This window comes from Coturnix japonica, chromosome 3 (assembly GCF_001577835.2).
Source record: "Coturnix japonica isolate 7356 chromosome 3, Coturnix japonica 2.1, whole genome shotgun sequence".
NCBI classification, from domain to species: Eukaryota; Metazoa; Chordata; class Aves; order Galliformes; family Phasianidae; genus Coturnix; species Coturnix japonica.
Window position 1 is genome coordinate 23,701,167 of NC_029518.1, and position 25,338 is coordinate 23,726,504.

Genomic DNA, 25,338 nt, shown 5'->3' on the forward strand with positions numbered 1-25,338 from the left:
ATTTTAATCATAATACCTTCCTTGTAAGGGATGGAGTAGTCATGTATCCCCGGAGCATTAACTGCTGAACAATCTTGTCTGCTATGTTTTACCAATAACCTTTCAGTAAATACAGGTGCCAGTAGCATGCATACATAACACAAAGCATTGGTGTTCCTTCACAGCTGATAACTATGCACATTCAAATCAGGACGTGTGCTGATTTGGATGGTTGATTGCATGTGTATCTATAGCCTGAGAATATATGATATAGCATAAGTGGTCTTAAATCAGTGGTATGTTTCAGAATGAAGGGCAACACGCAGGAGCCTGCTGGCTTCTTGTCCAGGTGATAGAGCATCCTGCCTTGGGATGAGCTGAGCTCCAGTGGCCCAGTCCCTACTAAATGCAGATTTTCTAAATTATTGCAGTTTGACCTGAGAGTGAATCATGAAATTTGTCTGTGGTTTTATTTTTTGTAAGTCTTCCATTTGTGTTCTCCCTAGAGTCTAGTCCAAGAGAGATTGACATAAGCTGATCCCCTGTTAACTTGAGGGGCCCTTTGGGAACAAACCACTGGTGCGCTGGCAGATGATAACAGGTTGTTTTCAGTGCCTGTCATCTTAAGATTGCTCTTGGGAAAGCAAGAACTTACTGTTCCTATAGCATCTCTAGGGCATTCACAAGGGAACAATGTGGGTCACCTCCTGTAATTTCCAAAACAGAGAGGACAACATAACTACTTATTTTTAACCTGATCACTAAGGGTGAGGAAGCATATCTAGATGAATTCCTGTTATGTTGATGCTATGTTGATTCTGCTGCAGAACTTGACAGGGTAGGTTTAACAGTAGCTAACTGCTGTTTAGGTTAGCTCATGAAATTTCCTGAGTACCTTTCCTCCTTCCACGAGCCTCCCTCCAAATGATGTCTACCTTTTACAAGTTAGCTCTAAAATGTGGCGAGTATGGGATATAAAATGTAAGGAATAATATAGGAGTATGAAACAGAACCCGTAAGTGGATGACAGTAATTGAGAAGGCAAGCTGTGTTTACTGTCTTGAACCAGAACTGTCTGAGGTTTCTCTCGGCTTTCCTGGCAGTTGTCATCTCCTGTAGATTATATATTGCATCTCTAGAGTAAATGCATTCACAGCGTGGCTTCCCTTGAAACCTGTAAGCGTCTAAGAACAGGGAAAGTCTACCTTGTGATGGAAAACATTGTTAATAAGTATTGGTTGACAGTAAAGGAGATTAAAACAGTAATGAGGTGCAGCTAGAATAAAATGATTTTCTCTACTGTTCTCCAGCAAAGAGAAAGCTTTCTTCCTCTCTCTAGGTGCCTGATTGTCTCAGAATGCATCAAACAGAGTAACGATGCTATTAAAAATCTCCCTCTCTGAGTAGTCATGGGAAAGGGAGGGAATTCACAGCTCAGGCTCCAGAGGGCAGGACATTTGTTTTCCTTGTGGTCAAGATGGGGAGCTCGATTGCCAGAAATAACAGTATAGGCAGCTTTAGGAACTGAAGTTGTAATGGAGCTGTGAGAATCTCTCAGGCTTGCTTGCTTTGCCTTAGTGACGCAGCAGACAGATTCTGGTTGTGCTGGGCTCTGCCCTGCCTTGTAACCACTAGTGTCCCCACAGAGAAGGGCAGGCTGGGGTTTGGAGAATATCTTGGATGTGATGCTGCAACTGGGAAAGCACTTCCAGGCCTCGCTAGTAAGAGAGCAAGAGGCTGAGGCTGCTGCTCAGCTGTGCTATATCCACACAGACAGAGCCCACAGGAGCTGGGCCAATGGGATAGACCTGAAATACTTGAAATTTACTGCGTGGTTTGGAGTTAGCCAATTGAAAAGCTTGTCTTGTCTGATTTTTGAAGGCAAGTTGTTTATCCATGTGAAGTAGTCTAAGATGCAGCGAGGAGCATTGACATCAGCAGAGATCAATGCAGGACGAAGAGGTCTATTTAATGTAGGAAATGAGTGACTTGGTTCTTTGATCCTGTTGCATTCTTTTATTCCCAGAAGGCTACATTTAGTCCTGCATACACAAATTCCGTTTAACTAAGTTTATTTAGGTTTTAAATATTTGTGGGTTTCTTTTGTTTAGGCTCTGTTGTATAACAAGAAAACAAAAACAAAAACCAAACCTGTTACCACGTAATTAAGCTGTTGCTGTGTAAGCATGTGTAGCCCTATTCAGAGCCAAGAGCAGAATATGCAAATTCAAACCCAAATACATTTCTTTAAACATCCATATGGTATAAAAGAGAACAAACCTCTGACCCATTGTAAACAAAACGGCCTAGGACACGGCATAGGGAAATCTCTCTCATTTGAATGACCGAGGACAGTATCTAGTTGGGCTCACTCGGCTTGCAGTCTGCCATTTTCCAGAAGCAGGAGAAACCTGGCACAGCTTCATGCAAAGGTGTATGTTTGGGTTTGAGATGGAAGAATGTAAGGCACGCATTAGAAAACATGAGGATAAGACTGCACTCTGTATGGTGATGAAAGATAATCTCAGAAAAATCTTCATCACCCCTTGTCCAGCAAGATTATTTGCTTTAGTGTAAATAAGTAAGAGAGCCCTCAGGTTTTTGTACTGATGCTGCAGCACGTTGTAGCAGGTGCTGGGATGAGCTGAGTTGTACCACTGCTCGCTACAGCCTGCACCTCGTTGTGTTTCAGCAGCGGAGAGTTTTAAAGCTGAAATAGCAAGAAGGCAGCATGATGTAGAAAACAGCTCTGTCAAACGAGCCGGGGGCAGGCAGCCCGGTCCCAGGGCAGCCCTCCGACCCAGCCGCTGCTCCCGCACGCCGGGACAGTCGTAATGCGCACTGCCCGAGCTAGCAGCTCAGTGCATACGGGTGCCAGCCGTGCGTGTTGCTTGCTCGTTTTCCTTTCTTTTATTAGTATTATTTTTGATGTTTGCTAAACACGCACACTTTTCCCACGCAGGGATCGGGGTCGTCCCCGGCACTCTCAGCCTAGGCGGGGCAGGTGTGACCGCACTTCCCCCTCCCCACCCCCGTCGGAGGGACACGCGGGGAGGTAGAGGGCTCCAGCCGACTTATTACGGAAAAGAAAGAAGTTGTAAAAAGAAAAGAAGCGGCGGGGGAAGGAAGGTGCGCAAGGCATCCCGGAGCCGGGAGCTCGGCTGCCCCGCGGCCGGGCGGGTGCCGGGGCTGGGGGCGGGGAGGCCGGGTGCGGCGTTGGCGGCCCCCATTGGCGGGCGCAGCGGCGGCGGCGGGGCCGGGCCGGGGCCGGAGCGGAGGGGCCGGCCCTGTCTTCGCGGCCGGCGGCGGCCCAAGGTTTAAAGTGAGAACTTACTGCGGGCGGCGCCGAGCAGCACAGCCCGCCGCCGAGCCGCTGCCGTCTGCCGTGTCGCCGCCGCTGCCTCCCCCGGGCGGGCCGTACAATCCTCGGCAGTGTCCTGAGACTGTACGCCCGCCTCGGGGGCGACCCGGCACAGCCGGCCACGCCGACCCCAGCCGACCCCGACCGGCCGCCCGCGGAGTCTCGCGTCCCGCGTGCAGGTGCTGAGCCCGCCCCGGCCCGAGAGGCGGCGCAGGAGCCGACAGCCGACGCGATGACAGCTGACAAGGAGAAGAAGAGGTGAGGAGCTGCGGGCGAGGTGCTCGGGCCGCTCCGTTCCTCTCGGGGCCGCGGCTGAACCCCGCGAGGACCGGGCGGGAGGCGGCGGCCCGGCTGGGTTTGAGCACCCGCGGGCGGTCCCGACGGGAGCAGCGAGAAGGGGCCCGGCCCGGCCCGGCCGCCCGGAGCGAAGGCGCTGTGCCCGTGTCCGTGTTGCGGGAGCTCCCGGGCAGGTGCACCTGGGAGCGCGGTCGCGGAGGCGCTTTGGCTTGCCGTCGGTTTTGGCCTCTCAGTGTGCAAGTGGACGGAAGCATCTTTGTAGCTAAATGCGCTTCGTACGTTTTTGCCTAGAGGCGGTTGGCGCACCGTGAGAATGTGCGCAAGTGGCGCTAAGCCTAATAAACTTCATTCAGCACATCCCCGCGGCCGCCTCGTGCTGGGCACTCGATCAGAAAGAACCCGCAGCTTCCGTGGAGTTCCTCGTGTGCCACACGTTTCCTAGAGGGTCGGCGGTGCGAGTAGTGAGCCCGGCAGGCAGCGTTCAGTGCGAGCCGGGGGCCGGGACTGGCCGACCGTCTCCCTTTCGCCCCAGTGAACTATTCTATGAAGAAGTAACAGCAATTTAACACGCATATGTAGTCGCTTCAAAGTGTTTTCCCCGCTGATTCTTGAGGCTCAGCACGATTGCCAGTTTATAAGGGTGAGCACTAAGCGAGGGAATAAAGGTCCCCGAAACCTCAGACAGGGTGTTTATTCAGCCTGTTTTCTACAGCAGGCAGTCACAAGGCTGCTTCTATTATTGGCTCAGGTTGCACTTCTGTTCTGGCTATAGATCGTGTTCATAAAAGATGTGATTTGCCAAGTAAGAATTTTATCTCGCTATTTGTCATGTGTGCCTTCCAGCTGATGATGCACTAAACGCTGGTTTGGGTCTGTAGAAAGGCTGCCTTTTTATTGAGTCACTCTGTGACCGTGGAATAGGGGAGTGATCGTCGTACATCCCATATGTTTCCCGTGCAGCCTGTCTCCGTTTCTCAAACTCGAATGGTTTACAATTAGCGAATTACCTTCAGTGTAGTTTGTTCTGGGCTCTGTGCAGAGCATAAGACGTGGGTGCACTGCGTGTCCTCTTTTGTCAGAGAGAGCAAACAATGGCAGTACTGTAAGGTGTGCTTACAAAAACTTATAGGAGTTTGTAGGAGTTAGAAGAATGAAGCAGCAGTGTATTCTCAATCCGCACACTCCCTGCCTTCTTTGCATTGCCTCTTTTCATGAGAAACTCATAATCTCTTTGGGTTTAGCATTCAAACACAGTCGGGGGGTGAGTGGTACCTGAGGTTGCAGCGCAGTACGCTGAAGTGCTCTGGAGAAGTGCTTTTATGGTACAACGTAGAAAGTTCACGGAACCAGAAACCGAGTGTTTGATTGCTAATCTCTGCCCTGTCCTCGATTTTCCGTAAATATTGTGACATTCCAGTGACAGCTTTCTGTCTCTCTCCGAAGTAGGCTAACAGTTGTTATCTGGCTCGTGGGATTGTTGTGTAAATTGGTGTTTGTGAAAGAACGGCGAGCGTATCACATGAGTGATTTAAGATACCGTGCTTGTGTCTCTCTGTCTGTCCGAATACGTACCTCAGCCTGTAGGAAAAACCGCACTCTGTAGCATGTTGAAGCAAGAGACATATTTTCTTATTTTTTTTTACTATGGTGGAATAGATTTATTGCCTTGAGTTCAACAGTTGTTGTGTTATTCTCTCAATTTCTATCTAGATATACAGCTGGAAACTCTAACCTGACTGGCTAATGGCACTTATAAATCGATTTCAGGGAAAAAAGGTGGTGGTGGTAATCTGGTTTACCGGATTTGCAGGCAACTCTGGCGCATATGTTTAGAAGAGCAGTTCTCTTACTGTTAAACAGATGCTCTGTGGAAGATAATCTTAGATTCTTTTAATGGGCCATTTAAGTTGAAGAGCATCCTCAGGCTCTCATTTGGAGCTTTGTCTGTCAATGAGAAAGAGCAGTTGCTTTCGCTGGAACGAGCACATTTAACGATATTGTGTCATTTCTTACGTTTAAAACTAGTTGAGATTAATGCGATTATTGTTTTTAACTTAACAAAAAGTTCATTATCTATGCTGTCTTAAATACAGAATATAGGAAATTGGTGAAGCTAGAAAATCAATTTGATTAAACAATCAAAGGTGGGGAGGGAAAAAACAAACAAACCTGTACCTATGAATATTTTGTAGCACGGTGACAAGTAGTAAATAAGTCTCAATTTAATCGGAACAGTTTTTAAGAATATCTTGGGATATTTTTAAATTATTCGCTATTCATTTGTTCCTGTAAATTTAATATGAGGGACATTATTATTTTGTTAGGATTAGATGGTTTGTTAAATGGACTGTTCTGGACAGACAGCAGTATATGTTTGAGAAGAGTCTGAGACCAGGACTGATCTGGTACCACTGAGTAGAATACATAATTTGGTTTGGACTTTGCAACTGTATTGTCTGGGGCTTTTTAGATTTTTCTAGTAGTATGAGAAATAAACCAATTTTGCAGCTTATGGAGATTCTGTGTTAGGGGTTCCCACATAATAACAAATTACCATTTTGGACCTGAAGCTCAAAAGCAGTCTGTATTGTGACCCGAAGGATGTAAGTTTGTGTAAAACTGTTTAACTTCTTCATGTCCAGTGAGTGACAAATGAGATTGCTCCCATCATCGGCTAAATAAGTGGTTATTTTCAGTTCCTCTTTCACATTTGGCTTTATTAGATATTGAGGCCCTCTGACAGACAGCTTGTGCCTCAGTTTCCACTTACCTTTACTTCAAGAAAGTGATTCTGCCAAGCTGAAATCACTCTTGGCTGTTCCTCCCAAGGATGAGGAAATGGCCCTGACACCCTGCGCTCCAGAGCTCAGGTAGCTGCTTGCTTTTAGTGGATGAATTTGGATGCCAGGAAATGCAAAAGTTTGGATGGGCCAAGGCGTTAAACTGCAGTTTTCAGGAAATGTACTGTCTCAGTTTTATAGCACCCAGTATGCTTTCTATTTTAAGGTCGGTCAGGATTGTCAGATATACTGCCTCTTGTTTATCTGTTATGCTGTGATGACGATGGATTAGATCATCTACTTGCCAGTATGTATTCTTCCTTATATTCTTGTAAACCTCGCTGTATTTACTTCAAGATGGAGCTTTGAGCTCATTTCTTAGTAGACTATTGCAGAGATTACTCAACTGTGTAAAGAAAAAAACGTCATATTTTGTTATTACTCAGCATTTCCCTATGCATAGCCCTTACATTTAATTTACTCCCAATTACTTCTATGCTAACCTTTGCCCTACAGCTTCTCTTACTGAATTTATCAAAAGGTGATGTAATCTCCTAAGTTTCCGATGAGCAATCTGTTGGATGTTAACAATATGATGTCTGGATTTATGCCTCAGCACAAAAAGGCAAGCACTTTGACTTGTACAGGTCATCTTGAATGACTGTGGCCAATTCAGCTGTGGAGTGACTGGGCTTATGCTGCTGTGTTGGAGTGGGGCCAACAAATACTGACTTCTGATCCACATCGCTTCTATACATTGTGGTGTTGTTCTGCATTGTAGAATAACTTAGGAAGCTGGAGCTGTTTGCAGCTTGTGTATTCTGTCTATAGCCCAGTTACCAGCTGGAGGGATCCAGCAATTTCCTTTTCTCATTCTAATTCAAAACAAATCAATGTTTTAGTTCCCTTTGGAAGGAGGTTAAGTGGTGAGTAATAGACACCTGAGCTGGTGCCTATTGCTTTAGGTTTGCTATGGCAATTATAAATTCCCAAGAAGAGGTTTATACTGAAAAGTAATAAAGCCTTATTGGCAATGACATTGCCACTGCTTTGAGAAGTCTTAAGTGTGACATTTGATTTTGGTCCTTCTGGTTTCTGCATTCACCACCCTTGCTGTATTTCTACAGATGTTTTTCTACCAGAGAGCAGCCCAAGGGCTGAATGAGGAACGCCAGGCTGCAGTGTCCACATTTGCTTCTTCCCACAACAGCCTGTAACAGGTTGTGCTGAACTCTGATTTGGCTTCCTGGTCAGCTTGGAAAGCTCAGTTTCAGCTGCCCAGCTCCTGGAGCTTCCATCCACAGAGCTGAAGTGTTTGAGCTTAATGAGGTGGCATTCACAGTGAGCATGGTGTGCAGTGTGAATGCTTCCTGGTGTGTGCAGCCCTCCAAAAGATATCTGGACTCCTCAGGATTTGTACTTTGCACTGATGCAACTGGATGGTTTTCCATGTGTGTAGCAAGTATCTTGACAATAGGTTAGTTTCACCTCCTGTTGTTGGTTATTTTCTGTAGTGTTTACCCTATTTGGACCTTGGGGAATATATTGCATATTAGTGTAATTTGCTAATAGAAATTTGAAGATTATGCTGCTGGTTTAGGAGTTTCATCAAGAGGTATTAAAAATTGATCTTTCTGCCTTTCTGTAGTGTATCTTAACATGACGTAAAACTCATAAAACTCTTCAGTACTTTTGTTTCTGGGTCATATGTAAGATATGCTATACATATGCTGCTTGGTGTAGTGGGGATAGAAAGTTTAAATTATTTAACTGCTATAAAAAACTTGATCTATCTGCAGGCAAGTGTAAAATCACATTCTCCAGAAGTTGACTGTCACATCTGCAAGAGTTCTGTGAATATTTTTCTTGATGGTTCTGCATTCTAAGAACTGTTTGCTATCATGGAATTAGTCTTGACAGCCAGTGGTGGCAACAGAACCTGGAATGCTTGTTATCTAGGGAAAACAAAAAACAAACAAAAAAAAACTGGTTTGCATAGATGATGCTTTAGTATAAGCAATAATCATAGAATCGTGGAATGCATTAGGGTCAAATCCATATATTTCTAATTTAGAGATGAGGATGTGGTGCAGGACCATGACACAGTCCAGGTAGATAATATCAGTTGCCCTTGCTTTGTCTACTGATGCCGTTACTCTATTATAGAAGGCTGCCAGACTGGTCAGGCATGATTTGCCCTTGGTGAAGCTGCTGGCTCTCAGATCACCTTCTCCTCTCCTATTTCAGTCACTGTTGACTTCGCCTCTCATTTGTGACTTTTTAGATATGATGGAGAGTGGCTTGGCAACCACATCATCCAGTTCCTTCAGGACCCGTAGGCTTGAACACATTCAGTCTCATGAAGCTGTCTCTGACTTGCTGTGCTCTTATGGTGGGGTGGGATTTGCTCCCTTGACCTCCATCAAGAGGTTCAGTGATGTGAGAGACATTTTGACACTGTGTCAAATTTCAGTGTACCTTTTCCAAAAGCACTGGTTAAGCTTTCTGTGTAGTACAAAGTTAACATTCTGTGTGAAGAGCTAAGAACTCTATTGAGGTGTATTAAGTTAAATCTGTTACACCACTTGAGCAATGGTACAGAAACATGCACTTTAGTTTCAATTGGAAAAAGCATTAGAATAAGCAAATTAATGATGAAGGGGTTGAATTTTAAAATAATTTGAATATATGGAATGGTTTTATTTCTCTGAAGCTAATTGTGAAATCCAGTGATGCTTTTCTGTTAATGACACCAATATGCATAGTGTCTTGTATGTAGTGTCATCTTTGCAGTTATAAATAATTTTACTTGTGGTACCTGCCACAGTGTAGATGGAATCTTTCTCTTAAATTAGACAGAAGTAAGTATGGTTATTGTGCAGCTGGTACTTTTAATTCTCATTTGTCAGTCTTGTGCTCCATTTGCTTGAATGGAAATATAATAGTTATCTGCTCAGTGTTAAATCTTGACTGCTTATATAGCAGCAAATAACTGCCTCCTTGAATTTACATGGCTACTTTTCACAGGGACTCTTTTCAGTAAGTAAAATAGGAAACTGCATTTTACTGTGCCTTTAAAAAGTAGTTTAATGAAGCAAAGTAAACCAATTGGCTGATAAATAAGTGATGTTCCAAAGTAACTCTCATTTAATTATGCTTTTTACTTCTTGAGCTCAAATCTAATTGTGATTTTGGTTCTTTTCTTTGTGACTTTATTTAGCCCTAGAAAATGTAGCTGAAACTAAACCTACCGTAATATATTTTGATTAAATGCACATATTTAGGTCTTAGAGCAGTTAGATTTGTAATTTAATTCACTTGACTGTTATTATGTGGACTTTAGGGTAGGTTAAAACATCCATTTTGCTTCCCTGTCCACTGCATTACATGACACAGCAAACATTCAACATTCTATTCTATAGAAACTCACCAAATGTTTTGCCAGGCAAGAAGCAAAGTTGCTTTAGTTGAATTTTTATGCCTGTTTTTCAGTCAGAGAGGTGCCCCGGTCTTGACCCCTCCTCTGTGCACGAATATGTGGAATCAGCAGTTTTCTTTGATTAGAATGTTTAGGGTGTTGCCTCCAAAAAGATTGTCTGAAAAATTCAGAAAACTCAGAAATGCTTTATGTTAGCCTGTGGGTGTGCGATTAATACCAGCTTATTTTCCAGCTTTGTGAATAAGCTCTGTACATCTATGCAGAAGAAAAAGACTTTCTTATTTGTTATCTTATTTATCTTCCGAGTGGAACCAAAACAGGGTAGTAGAGATCTGTAGCATTTTTCTCTTTCATTCCTGAAACCATTATGTTGAAACGTGCCCCTCTAGTTTCTTCATCCTGTGGTGTATATGTTGTGTAGTGATCTGCTTTCAAGCAAATAAACATTAAGTAGCACCTATTCTAAATGTCAAGTGCTTATCGTATCTCTGTAGAACCAAAATGACTATTTCATAATGATTCCAATGATTTATTGGTGTTTCAAACAAGTTGCAGGAGAAGTAAATGCATGTCTATAAATGTATCTTGTCTACACCTCCCCCCAAATCTTGAGATCCATCCCTCAATCTCAGTGGTGACCCACACGAATTTCAAACCTGGCCAGTATACATGAAGGCTGCAAAGTAGACACAACCCAGCTGTGATGGTTTATGAGCTATATAGATGGGATATTCCTGTTTGTTTGTTTTCTTACTATATTGTCAGTAAGCAGAAGGGTTGGTGCCCCACCAAGATCTTATGATAACTCACAGGAACTGAAGTGTCTTCTCAGCTTTTTTTGTTGTTCCAGCTAGCAGTAGTGTAGGTTAGGTCACCCAATGTTTCTCTATGAAAGCAGTGCTTATTTTACAGTTGTGGTGGAACAAAGGTGATTTTAAGAGTGATGACTTCCAGACAAGTATTTGCATCTGCACTTCAGATCTGCAAGATAAAGAACACTTTCAAATGCATGATGGGAAGAAGATGCTATTTCTTATTGATCTAGGCTTAAATTTCTTTGGATTCAGAAAATAATTTTTACTGCCACCTTTGTGTTAGCATAACTCTAGCTCTTCCTTGCTGAAGGAGGCTGCTCTGTTGGCCATCACACATCTATGATTCTATGATTCAGACCCTATGAAATAGATGTTCTTGACCTCCCACTTTGCATGTCCATGACTCACCTAGGATGTCTTGTTGATCTTGGAAAGGGTCCTCCCACTCCCAGGAATGAAGGGCCACAATATGGGGGGGGGGGGGGGGGAAGGGGGAAGGAAGGGCAGTAGCAGGGGGGAAGGCTCAGCTGTCACACATCCAGCTCTGGTTTTGTATCAGTCTTGGGGTACAGGATGAACTCCATTGGTATCTAATTTATCTTGTCTGCTACTGAACTGCTCCATTGGGTTACCCTACTGCTGCTTCTACAGAAAAGCCAATAGTGCTATGTGCCAGAGTGCCTTCTACTGTCTGCCTCAGTGCTTTTTTTCTTTTTTCCTTTAAAGATTGTTTTGTCCCTGTTGCTCTCTTCCACTTCCCTGCGTCTCCAACAGGATAGAAAGCTCAAAAAGCAGAGCAGCAACCCTTACATCTGGATGTGAATCAATGCCATGTGATCAAGTATTTTGACAAAATTTTACAACATTGTAAAATTAGAGTATGTGCAGGCTGACCTTCTCTTTATTATTTTTTCTTTTGTTTATTTGTTTGTTTTGGGTAAAATGTATTATTTAACAAGAAGCTAAAAATAGAGTATGGGGAGGTGCGTGTTTGGTTTTGGTTGTTGGTTTTTTTTTTCCTTTAATTTTCTATTTTAAAACTGAGCAGCTCTCTGTATGGATGAATCATGTGGGTGTAACGTTCAACACTTGATAACAAGCAGTCTGGAGATATATGCGCAATAAGATTACCAGGATCATTTAGAAAATATTTGAAACAGGTGAAACATGAACTTAATCTACTGTAAATGTTTGTTATTTGCATTATAGTATATCAAAATGCATTAGTCAGAGTTGGGGAAATGAAGGCAAAATACAACATGAAAGTTTCTAGGAATGAGTTACTAAAAACTAGAAAAGCTGTAGTTATACTTGGTGGAGCTGTGCACTTTTTTAAGACTCAAGTTTGCTGTAAAATATTTTCTTGGTAAATAACTACCCAAGGAGGAAATGAGAGCTCATATTAGACTAAAGTAAAGAGATGGGATTGAGAAATTGTCAAAGCATCTGTAGTGTGCTGAAACATTTTACCTTTCACTTCACTTTAACTTTTAAGCAAACTGAATTTCCATGTTGCACTATGTTGATCATCCCAAACTGGTCTATTTAAATTTAGTCTGAATGAGACTTAGGTATTGTTCATCCTTCTTATAATGAAAGATATTTTGCTGGTATTTATTTGATTGATTTCTTCAGTTCTTTGTTTTTAAGATTTTATTTGTTTATTTTTCTACTGAAAGCCATGGTAGACGTGTATGAATTTGTTTTGGTGGCTTGACCCGAATCAAGTTCCTGCCTTCCTTTCAGGAAGATTAGTTTTAAGTCTGTCTGCTATACCAAAATACTAAAAAGTCCCTTCTAGGCTACTCGAGGAGCCTTTGTCACCTGGGGCTTTACACTCAGAGCAAGCCCAGTCCATCAAAACTGGTAATTGCTCAAACAAGATACTGTGTGCAATGAAAATATTCTGCTGTCTTTGGTTTAAGCAGGAAGAGTGACTTGTAGATGACAAATATCTTCTGTAGCTTTTGTTATGGGAACAGCTTTTGAAAAACAGTAGTATGGGGGAAAACACAGCAGTAAAGGCAAACTCCCACACTCCACCCTACATCAGCAGTTCTTGATGTTACAAATGGGAAAGTCAAAATATGGAAGAGATGGGGGGAAAAAAAAAACCCACGTTGCTGAATTTCTAACTCGGTTTTTGTCAAAGGACTGATAATTTTAGAGTCATGCTCTTGAGAACCTGCCTATGTATGTCGAGAGATAGAAATGTTTGTCTTTCCCATGAAAGCTGTTGCTTTCAGTAACAGATGCAACAGTATCTTGAAATGCACTGATCCTAGTAGGTGACATCCACCGCAGCTCTTGAGCGTGTGTTTTCAGTAGGCAGTCAGGTTCCGAAGGACTTTTTCCTAAAGGTGGTGGAAATATGCTTAGGGAACATTCCTTGTATTTTGTTTCGATCATTAGCACATCTAAAGTCTTTAATGCTATAAAATGGTACTTAAACTCTTGGTATTGCTGTTGTCTTCGCACTTGCATTTGTATGATAAACTACAAAGCAGCCCCATTCAGCCATTGTTCTTCGGACATTGTAGCAGCTGTTGTTGGTCCTTTAGCCCTGTCTATTCACCATTGTATTACCCTCTCTGTGAGTAAATTCTTGGTGCTACAGGCTGCTTGTTGTCACAGTACTTCAAAGGTCTGTGTGGTGTTAACAAACACTAGGAAAAAAACCCTGTCTGAGTTTTTACATATTTAAATGTGGAATGTCGCTATGAATGTACCAAACTGTTACGGACTTTGTATCTCAAATTTGTTGCAAATACCAGGATGTCTTCTGATACTGTGCCTTGTTGATCCTGCTTAGATTTTCAAACGCCTCTGTGATAAAATAAGATACTTGTTGAGGGATGTCAGTGAAAGTATTATCGGGCTCGCATAATTATGGAGAGCACTGACTTTGAAGCCAGTATGAATTTTGCCGAGAACGAAGACTTTTTTTAATGACATTTGGACCATGATTGTAGACACAAATGCAAGAAGAAATTCTCACATTGAATGGCTCTATTGGGAGCAATCCAAGAAGGGAGCACTGCTAGTTCTGGCTGGCTGTGATTTTTCCCATCCTTTCTTAAAGAGAATCTCTGTCACGAAGGAAACCTCACAAGGGACCCTAGGTTTGGGATTTACTACTTTACTGTCTCCTCATGCTGACTGGCATTACTCTTTTCCCACTGTCCTTTCAGAGTGGATACTTTGGGGAACATGGAGTGATGGAGTTAGCCAACTTTTGCCAGCAAGATAAGAGAATTTCAGTTGCAGAGGAGGAAGCTAGTTCCTCCTTTGCTTTCCTACCCTATGTGTTCAGCAGCTAACTACTGCACTTGTGCATGAGTGATTTGGAGGGATATTTGTTTGACTGATGGAACGTCTTTCTGGTTGTTTGATCCAGCTGAGGGCGGGCTGTTTATGTGCTAAAGGTGTAAGGTTATCAGTTACACTTAATAACTTCAGTTCTACTTTTCTTTTCCTCCTGTAAATGATTTGAAGGATGTATTACTGCCATTACTAATCAGAGGGACATTTTTATGAGTATATCCTTTCCTTAAATTGTCTTAACACTGCTACTGGCTTTTACATAACAGCAAAGCTGTGTTTGCCTTCCCACTGATTCACAAGAGGGACTATCCTATTCTCTTAGGCATGTGCTGACCTGAAAGTGGAATAGAAGCAAGTGCAGGTAACTTGAGGGAAACTTAATGCTGGTGTTTCGAAATGCCCATTATTTTGCGCTTAAGAAAAAACAACCCCCTCAACCCTACTTTTGTTTGTTAACCACACGACTGGCCTGAACAAAGCCTCTGTGGAACGGGGAACCTGGGCCAAAGCACAACATAATGCACAGCTAAGCTGAATAAAATGTTTTTGTTTTTTTTAATTCCATCTCCAAATCTGCTTCTTCACACTCAGAACTGATTGTTGCATGAGGTTGCTGTGAGAAAGTGAATGTCACCTCTGCAGTTTGTGATCTTACCTTTCTCCACCATACTCTCTCTGAAGGCCCTGTTGCCCAACTGGATTGGCCAGTGGATAGTGGGTAGTGTAGCCCAGCCAGGGTGGCTGATTTCTGTCATCAGTCCTTGTTCCCCAGTCTGGAAAACTGGTGTGGTATTGTATCCTTTCTTCCTCCCTGATTTATTTAGTCTGTAAACTTACTGAAGTGAGAGCTTTCTATTTCCAGGCCCCACACAATGCCATAGCTGTGTTTAGCAAGAAGCTCATGTAGTAAACCTGCTTTGAAAACACACAAACAGGAGGTTGTCAAATGGAAGGAGCTAGGTTATCTCTCACTCTCCTGGCTATTTGCTTTCTTCACTGCACCGCTACATGTTATCCCTCAATATACAGGTTACACCCATGTGCTGATGTGTGACTGAAGCCCTAATTTACGTCACCTTCGATTTGAGCCCTCCTGTCATATGAGATCATTATGCAGGTCAGAAGATGGGGTGCTGGTGGGACAGGGAGTTGTACAGCCCTAAACATGTCTGGAAGGTGATAACCACGTAGATTGCTTCAGTTTTTCTCTAGATGTGGGTCGGTAAGCAACCCAACAGCATGACAAGGACAAAAAGAAAGATCCAACTGTTGCACAGAAACCAAAGCTCCTCACAGACTGGGGGCTTGGCAGCACTTCAAACATCAACTGTTTGGTCTCCATTTCTCTGATCTAAGAGCTGCAATGGAGGAGAGTAGTGCTGAATTACAGTCAGCCCGGACTGCTTGTAGATAGGTGAGCATGAGCAAGCTCCTTCCATGGGCCTGTGGTCTTTGCTCAGGATAAGGTTCTCCTGCCTGTGCATGACAGGCAGGCCTGGAGAAGGGAGCAGACTTTCCTGAGGCTGAGGAAGAGAGTGAGAAAAGCATAACATTTTGAACAGGCTTTTATTGGCAGCTTTGCATAGTGTACAAGCAGGCCTCAAAAAAAAGATAAAGCAAGAAGCTTGTTATCTGTGCAGCACCACTCCTGTCTCTTTGCCTGCCAAAGCTTAGAAAAACTTCCACTCCCCTCCCCACAAAACTAAACACCATAAACAGAGCATAACACAATGCCAGGTTCTCGAAAATGAAGTCATGAACCTCAGTTACTGGTAGTTTTACTTTCTGAGCTTTATTTATTTATTTATTTATTTATTTAAGGCTGACAGATGGTGCTTGTTGTGTGAGTAGTGGCTTCTCTTCAAACCTGGGAAATACTGTGAGCAGAATGCTGCAGGGAGCAAAGTCTACATTGCAGGTTGCAGTTCAGGTTTCAGGAGTAAGGATGGGTGATGTGGAGCAGAGCTCCAGCTAAAGACAAAGCTGAATGATTTGAGTGTCTGGAGCCTGAGTTGTTAAAAACTTCAAGAGCAAATCATGCCAGCATGAAGACATAATGTTTCTCTGGAGTGAGTCAGTGTAAGGGACACAGTGCAAGCAAAAAACCATTTTGTGTTGCATTGTGATTTAATTAATTTGCAACCATGGAGTGAACCTACCAAGTCATTACTGTTCTGGGATGTGTGCTGCTTTCTTTGTGTTTCTTAGTTTGCATTTGTACCTTACATAGCTGATTGAGTACTGTGTCTTTATACCAAAACAACTCCAGCTCCTGTAGCCTGATAGTCAATGAGGTCTGTTCTGAAAGTAGTGCCTCCAGTTTGATTATGTTGGCCCATGACATCAGAGGTGGATGTTGGTGGTATGGCAGTAGAAGTTGAACCTTCCCACCAATATTTTATTATGTTTTGTTACCGTGTGACAGATGGCAGAAGAGAGGCAGTCTGACAAAGTGGCATTTGATACTGAAGTGCATATTAAGCAAAGGTGTGTCATTGAATTACTCCACTAGGAAAAAACTGCACCCGCTGACATTCATTAACAGTCGCTGAACATTTAAGGAAACCAAATAATGTCTGTGAAAGTGAGGCAGTGGGTGGTGTAGTGAGTGGTGAGAGCAACATGAAAGACAAGCCATGTTCTGGATGGCCATGCAGATTTTTACCAGCATGACCTGCAAGCTCTTGTTCATCACTAGCAAAAATGCTCAGCTAATGGTGGTGAGTGTGCTGAAAAATAGTGTTTTTTAGATGAGAATTTGCTCTATCAAATTATTATGCTCTTTGTATCTGTTGTAGTTTCCATGGAAATAAATAGAAGGTGTTGCTTCTGGAGCAACCTATGTACATAATACTTCTTGCAAAACAGAGTTCAGTTCTTGTCTGAGATCTCTGCATGCTACTTTGTGAAAATGCATTTGAAGAAAATAAGATAAACAGCGTAGAGTATGAGCCTTTATCCCTCTTCATGATCACTCTACTTGGCTTTTACCTTGGTGAAGTGGTGGATTAAGTAAATAATGTGGTTAAACACTCAAGAAAGTACAAAAGTGAACTAACAATCAGTTCTTACGTAGTTACTTGTGTGGGAAGTAACTTCTGATTCTCAAAGTTATAGAAGGAAACATTTAATGTGCAAATCTATTTAAATATGCTGTACTGAAAGTATTTAGTTTGCTCACATACCAGGAATTGTTAGAGAGATTACAGGAAGTCTCTGGAATATGAAACTACCTTACCACGGGGAAAACAAATATATACATACATATCTAGAGTGTCCTGTATTTGAAGGAATCCCACATCCAACTCCTGGCTTTATGTAGCACCACCCAAAATACAAGACCTATGTCTGGGGACATTGTCCAAATGCTTCTTGAGTTCCAGCAGCTTGGGGCTGTCACCCAGGGCCTGTTCCAGTGCACAGCCACTCTAATCCCCAAACTGACTCTCCCCTGACGCAGCTCCATGCCATTCCCTTGGATTCTATACTGCCTGTTGAGAGCCAAAACATCTCACCTTCTACCCCAAAGGTAGAAAATGCTTTGTATCTTGTGGTAATAGGTATATTTTGATTTGCTGTAGATGAATGTGAATTGGATACATAAAGTTCAGAGTATGATTTTTGGATTGGCGCGTGTTGCCTTTAAATTAGTTGGAAATGCAGTCATCAAAAGAAATTTCAATGTAGAATTTTGTTAGAATAGAAATCAGATAGTGATTAGAATCATAGAATGGCTTGAGTTAGAAGGGACCTTAAAGATCATCAGTTACAAACCCTCTGCCTTGGGCAGAGTTGCAACCTGCTAGATCAGGGTGCCTAACCTGGCCTCCAGAGATGGAGCCTTTGTAGCTTCTCTGGGTAACCTGTTCCGGTGCCAAATAGACTGAATAGATCAACCTTCAAATCTATGTATTTCTAAATTAGAGATGAAGGGTTGGAGTGGGACCGTGTCAGAAGCCTTGTGGAAGTTCAGGTAGATGACATCAGTTACCTTTCATTGGTCTACCAGTGCTGTCATTCTGTCATAGATGTCACCAAACTGGTTGGGCACAATCTGCCCATGGTGAAGCTGTGCTGACTGTCTTGGATTACCTCCTTGTCTCACCTTAACATATCTTCCAGGAGAACCTGCTCTATGGTTTTCCCAGGCATAGAGATGAGACTGCAGTTCAGCAGCCTGTAGTTGCCCAGGTCTTCCTTTCTTCCTTCCCAGTGGCAGTAAATCCAGGCATCTTCATTCTTGCAGCAAATTATGGTACAGATACCAGAGTACATCAAGAGTTTGCAGAACTGTGAGAAGCAAGATTATACTTGCACTTTAGTTCACAGAACTTGTTGCCTTTGTAGAATGATTTACTAGTTTAATTCTAGCGGCATTTCAAAATTCATGAAATACTTCCTTGAAATAGATGCCTATGAGATACTTTTCCTCAGCATTTCTGGGTGTTTCAGTGTGTTTAAGCCTCACCAGTTTTGACAAATGTGAGAATGTTTTAGTATTAACACTAGAGAGTGCAGAATATTTTATGCTGGCCAGACTAAAACCTTCAGTGTGAGTTTGAATCAAGACCTGCACAGTACTTTTGGAGTTCTTTGTTCTGGAAAGGAATTGCTGTCTTCAGCTGGAGAAACAAGTAAACTTCTGAGCAGTGATAGCTTTGGGTCTGGCTGTAGAAAGATCTGTTTTGGTTGGAGAGGCCCAATTGTGTATGTATGCGTTTGGTGTTTGCTGTCAGGTTCATGATTAATCTTGGACATTGTTATGCTAAAGTAACAATGAAGCCATTGTCACCGGTAACATTTTCACTTTCCTGTGTTGCTGTGGTGCTCATTTAATTATTTTTGCAAAAGTGCTAGGATATGGGAACCTTTTCATGCCTAAAGCATGGGGAAGACGGGAATCTCATGTTAGGAGTTACGTATGTTCATCATTCCCATAAGGGATGGTAATGAGGAAAACTTTTCAAATCAGCTCATTGCTGATGGCAATTCATATCTGCTGAAGATCTATTTTACTTCTCAGAATCTTTTCCTCCATCAAGGCAGCAGTGTACTGTTTGGGTTTTGTTTGTACTATGTATTTGCTGGAAGGAGAGCCCTATTGTTTTTTAGGAGGTTGATTACAAACATAAAACAGATTCTCTTGAGAATGCTTTGTCTACACTCATCACAATTGGTAATTGTTTTGTGTTGTGTAATACTTTACATGGTGCACTGCTTATTTGGAAGTATGTGTGTAAATCTCAAAACAGATTTCCACATCAAACCACTGGTGTTTTCAAGGTAGGTCCTAGAACGAATCATGAAACTTCTCCGCACTTTTGTATTGCTAGATGGTGAATATTTGCCAGATTGAGGCCAATTTTGCCAACCATTTTGGAGACAAAGTTCACTGCACTTGAACTGATATCTTTGTCAAGTAAAACCTGGATGAGGTAGTTCTCAAAAATTAAACAAACAAACGAAAAAACACCCCAACAGTCACCTTCTGCATGGAAACAGATTGAAGTACTGTCATTGTTTGAGGTGGGTGTCATTTTATTTTTGTCAGGTCCACTTGCTGCGATGATTCCAAAATGCCAAGGGAAGTAGAATCCAGGACCCTCGTAAACCCTATTCACAGGGTGTGTTCAGGTGGAGATGGGCAAAATGCATGGAAAAAGTGAAACTTCTGCCACACATTTTCTTTGTAGGTTGCTTATTGTAGGTTAAATTATAGGGAGCATAAGAGCAAGTGGTCTATTAGCAAAGCCATGAAAACAAACCATTTGCCACTTCTAACAAATGTTGGACAAAAATACGCTCAAAATTTTAAAAATAAATGAAGACTTGGCAAAAAATAAGATCTGGGTTTATCTGCATCTCATCAGGTACATGGCGTCCTGGACGGCAGCCCACTGGCAAAAACATGGGGAGTGTTATCCTTTGCAGCACTGGGAATGTTCTCTGCTGAATTTGGCGCCAATGACCGAGCTCTGCTTGTTAGCTGGAGTTCACACAGACTCCTTGCCAGGCCTGCCCAGAATACTGTCTCCTCTGACTTCCTGTGGTCTTGCATAATATTTCCTTGCTTCTTGTATAACTGTGACTCGATCTGGTCACTGCCCCGTCAGACAGTTGACTTTTAAAAGGCCGGCCCTGCAAATGTGCGGGTGAGTGGCCTCCGCCTCAGGAGCTGTGACGCTGGTGGAGATGCCTGACTGCGGGCGGGAGATGGGGCTGTGTGGTGATGCGCCAAGGCAGGGTGCAATGGACCTTCCTGTTTTCTTTTAAATGATCTGTGTCAGTAACTCATTTTCAAAAAGGTGGTCATCCAACACAGCATCTTCAGCTGTCCCCTTCTAAGTGTAGCTTTCAAGCTGTTAATCCTGTTCTTTGGCATAGCGACCTTGACATAGAAAAGTTCATGCTGCCTACATGCAACTTCTTGCAACACTGTTTATTAATTTGGTTAATTTAATTTTAAAAGTACACTTTTATCAGTTAATCCATGTTAGAAGGTCATTTTCTAATCGGTTATGAGTGGTTTATTACTTTGTATTCTTAACATCAGAACATCAGTAGCTTTATTATAATCTAATTGATATGGCGATTGGAAAATTTCCTGAGTAACATAATGGCAATACTACTGACATCTAGTACACTATTTTTAACAGTATTTCTGGGAGGATTACATAAATATACTACATTTTTGACACATGGATGTCCAATAAACCAGATTGATCTGAGCATTTTTCTTGCAAATGGTGGAGAAGATTCTTTATGTGCCAGTACAAAGCTGGGCTCTCTCTGATGGTTTTGGGGTCGTGGAGAGACCATACAAATAGAAATTGTATTGTAGAAGTAGACCGATACTGAATTGGTTCTAAGATTAAGGAAGAAGCCTAAGAACTATAAAAGATGCTGGACTGGATGTAACTTAGCCAAAAGCAGAACGCAGGCCACAATCAGGAAGAGAGATTCCCCTTCTATAGAGAAGCTGGTGAGAATGCATTTTAGTACCTGGCAGTCTCTACTAAGAGGATTTGTCTCTACTGTGTAAACCATCTGAACTGTTTTAAAGGATTTCAGTAAATATCACTATAAATGTTCTTTGATCAAAATGTAGCAGGGTGTCTGTGAGGCTCTCCCTCTTATTTTCCATATTGCTTTGCCTTTGTTTTTCTTTGATGATTTAGTTGCAAGTGTTTGCTGTGAAGCTTTTAGGGGGGCAAATGCCCACCACATTCAGCAGGAGTTTTGTTTGCATAAACAGCTCAGGGTTGTGCACTTGTACACATGTCTAAATATGGTTCATAGTCAAGTAAACAAGCATGTAGCTGTACACAGCAATCTGCATTCAGAGCCGGGAAACACCCTGTGTCCCTCACGTGGCTGTGCACATGCCCACATCTGGGACGCTGTGCAGCCTGGTGCTGAGGGCCATGATCACCAATCCACATGGGCCTCGCCGCAGGAAGGGAATGATAGCAATCTCGGAGGGGCAGAGGCCTCCGTCATTGGCTTTTGGAGCAGTAAGATACTGCTCTCCTTTGAAGGACATGTCAGGGCAGATAGATAGGCACTTTCAAAATGCCTGTGCTTACAGATAAAGGGAGAGGGGAGCAGCTTGCTTAACGCTGGATGTTTTCAGTCCTAAAGGCCGTCAGTTTGTGACGCATAAGATTTTGTTCCCTGTTCCTCAGGCTGAACTTCTGCAGGAGCAAGAGTAACCTTCTTATCTAAGGAAGAAGCTGCAGACAGACCAACTAGAAGCATTAGAAAAATGGGGTTATGCTTGTGCTGCCAAAAACGATTGGGGCATATCTTGTGAATTGTGTCCTGCAGCTGACAAAAATATCTGTAAATCTCTTTGTATATATTGTGCAGAGAGGAATGTGAAGTGCTCATGACTATTTAGATACTCCTTATGTGTATTGCAGTAGATAAAGAATAAGTGATATATACGTATTTATTTAAAATTTGTTAATTTCTCTTTATGAAACTTAGATCTAGATTGTAGTCTGTCCCCAAAGAAAGCCAAATTTGTGATGCCACTGCAAAGTATGCCGTGTCTCATGCAGTCTTACAGAGTGTATGCTGTCATTAGGGATCTTTGCACATGAGGTAATGACATAGGTGTGTAATCATTTCTTTGTATTACCATAAAATCTGATCTTGAATACTGAAGGCCTCGGGAGTTTTGGATCAGCTTCTACTGTCAGATAGTCATGGCCCTCTACTTTTTAGAGGATAGATCTTAAAGGCGCAAATTAGTGCACTTGTGTGTCTAAGTAGGCTTTAAAAGCTTGTGGTTTGAAAAAGTGAATTAAGGGAACTGTAATCTTAACAGTGAAAACCAGTGAATGCTACAGTGAGGAAGTCTAGTCTTAGCTGTACTATACAAAATAGAGATCTGAAAAGCTCTCTGGTTGTCAGATCTGCCAAATCAAGAAGAAACAAAAGGCAAATATTACAGTTGCTTATGTTGCACTGGATCTTGTCTGCATTTTAAAAGCATTAGGGAATCCTGCAGGCGATCTGGAATCAAATTGCAGAAATGCACATTTTTGAGAAGTCAGCAAAAAAAGTGTCAGAACAATGATGTCTCACAAATTTTATACACTTGAGTTTCTCTTAACTGCAAAAATAAGGAAATTTCTGGGTTTTTTAATAAGGAAATTTCTATTTCCTTTAATGAGGAACATTGCTGAAATGAAGGCAAAGAGAAGCTCAGTGCAATGTGAGCTGCACAGAAAAAGAGAAGTATACTTTCCTTTTCCTGATGTAAGTGCTTGTTTAGGCTTGGTGAGGCTACCTTTTGGGGCGAGGTGGTGTGTATTACCCTAATGGTGCCTGAGGGCTGGGAAGGGACAAGGTGGCTCTGCCCTTTCTGTAGAGCCCAATTCCACAGCATAAAGTTTTCCTGATAAGGCTGCACTACGTTGCCTGCTATACAGCAGGACTGTATTGACTGGACAGACCAGACCATAAGCAGTGAGCAAAGGAAATGAGCAGTTTAAGCTCTAAGCGTTGTGCTCGCCTACCAGCGTGTACTTTAAAAGGTTTTTACTGAGTCTCATCTGTATGCTAGCAATCAAAAGCAACTGTAGCCACTGGACCAAACTGGTTCAGTAAAGAACTGTGGGTAACACACGGAGGCTGGGAGAATGTTTTTAGGAACCATCACTCTGTTTTATCTGCCCATCTTGGAGTTCGCTGATTGAAATGAGCTGGTGGGAAGATGCTGGGCTACATCCACCTCTCACCTGGCCCACCTGGGCTATTCCCTACGTATCTCTATAGGTAAGGATAAGGATACTTCAAGAAGGCTGAAAGGATTGAAGAAATAGACACACAAATTACCTTAACAGGCAACCAGCTTCGCTTTTGCTCTATCCAAATCCTCAGCAAAAGTCTGCCTTGCTGATTTCATTGACCATACATACTTTTTTAGCAGAAATCCTCATGATTTTATATCATTATTAATACGAGTCAGCTTTCAGTCTGATGGTTAATAAGGGTTCCTACAAAATGAGTATTTTTGTTGCTTCTGCTTTGCTTTGTTTTTCAGGAAAATAAACATTTTCTACTAATTATTCCTTAGACGTTGCTGCTCCTTTTCTCCAAATGGTATGTATATTATTCCTCAGCAAAGCACATTTTTCATACCCTTAACATAGCGTTAGCCTTGGTCAAGCACAGGGGGATTACTTAGATAAGATACTAGCCATGGCTAGCGTAATCTTCTGATAAAACCAGAGCATCATTAGGGTGCAAAGCTATGGCCTTGGAAAACAGAGAAAACAGCATGTAGGACTCTTGAATAAGAGTCATGAGCAAACAGATTTTTGCAAGGATTATAGGAATCCTTTTGTTAACTTTTGCAATAATCATTAAACCCCTTTCTTGTTGTTTAAAAATTGGTGCTCTTAGTTGTTCGTTACTGTTAAATCAATGAAGTGAATTACTTGGTAATAAATTTCAGCATGGGGAAATAGTATCTTAGTTATTTCAAGCAGAATTTGAGTACTGGAAACATAGGAAGAATTAAAGTTGAAGATCAATGGCTTAATAACAAGATCTTTGAGACCACACCTTGTATATGGAAGACAGCAATTTGCATTTGCTTCCTGTAGGGTGACTTTATTAAGGAACAGAAGACATTTAGCATATGCTAATGCTGAGTCTCTTCTGTGCATCTATTGAACTTGGAAAGTGTAAAATTTGTAATGGAGACTTGTAAGATGGTACACAGATGGATATGAGTGCTACTGTAGGCAGGGAGTGATGAGGAGAGCATGTGGTGATGAAGCTCCAAAACGCTTGGGGGACATCAGCATAGCTAATGTGGAGTTTTGTTTAAGAAAGAGATGTTTACACGCTGAATAGAATTGCATATACTGCAAATAGCCTTAAATATATTTTGTGGTCACCGATACTTACATACAACGCAAAACCATAATTACAATGAAGTTCTTGTTTTTGGAACATCGTCGTGTGCCAAACAAGTTCTGCATATTTGTAGGGCACAGTAATGTCAAAGATCAACTGAGTGTGAAGAGTATTGATTTACAGGTACCTGCCATATTCACAAGAAAAACAAGAGCTAAATTCTCATTCACATGATGTTGTGAAGACACTAACCTTCAAGTGTTTGTCTATAGCTTCTGCAACACCTGCTCATGGAGCCCACATGCCTCAATGGGTGGTGGGTGGGTCATGCTGATCGGGCTGTGCAATCTGTGAAGGGGAATCATTAAGGTCCCTTTGTTCTTCCCTAGTGCTGTATGAACAGCTTGGAGCAGAAAAAAAAAGAACCTTAAACAGAGTTTGCTGATGTCACCGATGCCTTATGAAACTTAGTAGTTTCTCTTTCCTGTTTTGATCATTCTGGTGGCTTCTTTTGGAACATTATCCAGCCTGTTGGCTCCTCATATTTTTTTTTAAGTGTTTCAAGAAGTTCAAGGAAAAATGGTTGGTTTGATTGTAGTTTTAGAAGGAGGAGTCCTCACTGCAGTTGGAACAACAATTTCCTAGACAGTTTAACACACTTATTTAGCCCTCCCAGTTCTACTGGTGTCCCTTCTGTTGGTTTTATGATAAATTATGGACCTGGAACACCATGTAGGTCAGATGCCTGGCATAAGAAATTGAGACTTCGTCTTTGGCAGAGCAGCCAAGCTCCCACAGACCAAATATCTCCAGGATTTCTCCAGGTTAACCATAGGGTATTGAACTTACTCCTCCAGTCCAGCTTGGAAAGCTGACAATCTCAAATCACTTATTGTACCTCTAATCAAAATAACAACAACAAAAAAAATCTTTGTAATGCATGAAAACAGATCACTAATAGTTTTAATA

At 42.2% G+C, this 25,338-nt stretch overlaps 1 protein-coding gene across 1 annotated transcript in view; it reads left to right on the forward strand.

The window, feature by feature from the left end:
* Positions 1-3,278: 3,278 nt before the first annotated feature.
* The window catches only part of EPAS1 (endothelial PAS domain protein 1), a 75,274-nt gene continuing 53,214 nt past the window's right edge, over positions 3,279-25,338 (forward strand). The window contains exon 1 of the mRNA XM_015857487.2: positions 3,279-3,598. Within this exon, the coding sequence (XP_015712973.1) occupies positions 3,573-3,598 (26 nt within the window). The 5' untranslated portion in view covers positions 3,279-3,572. The remainder of the gene's footprint in view (positions 3,599-25,338) is intronic.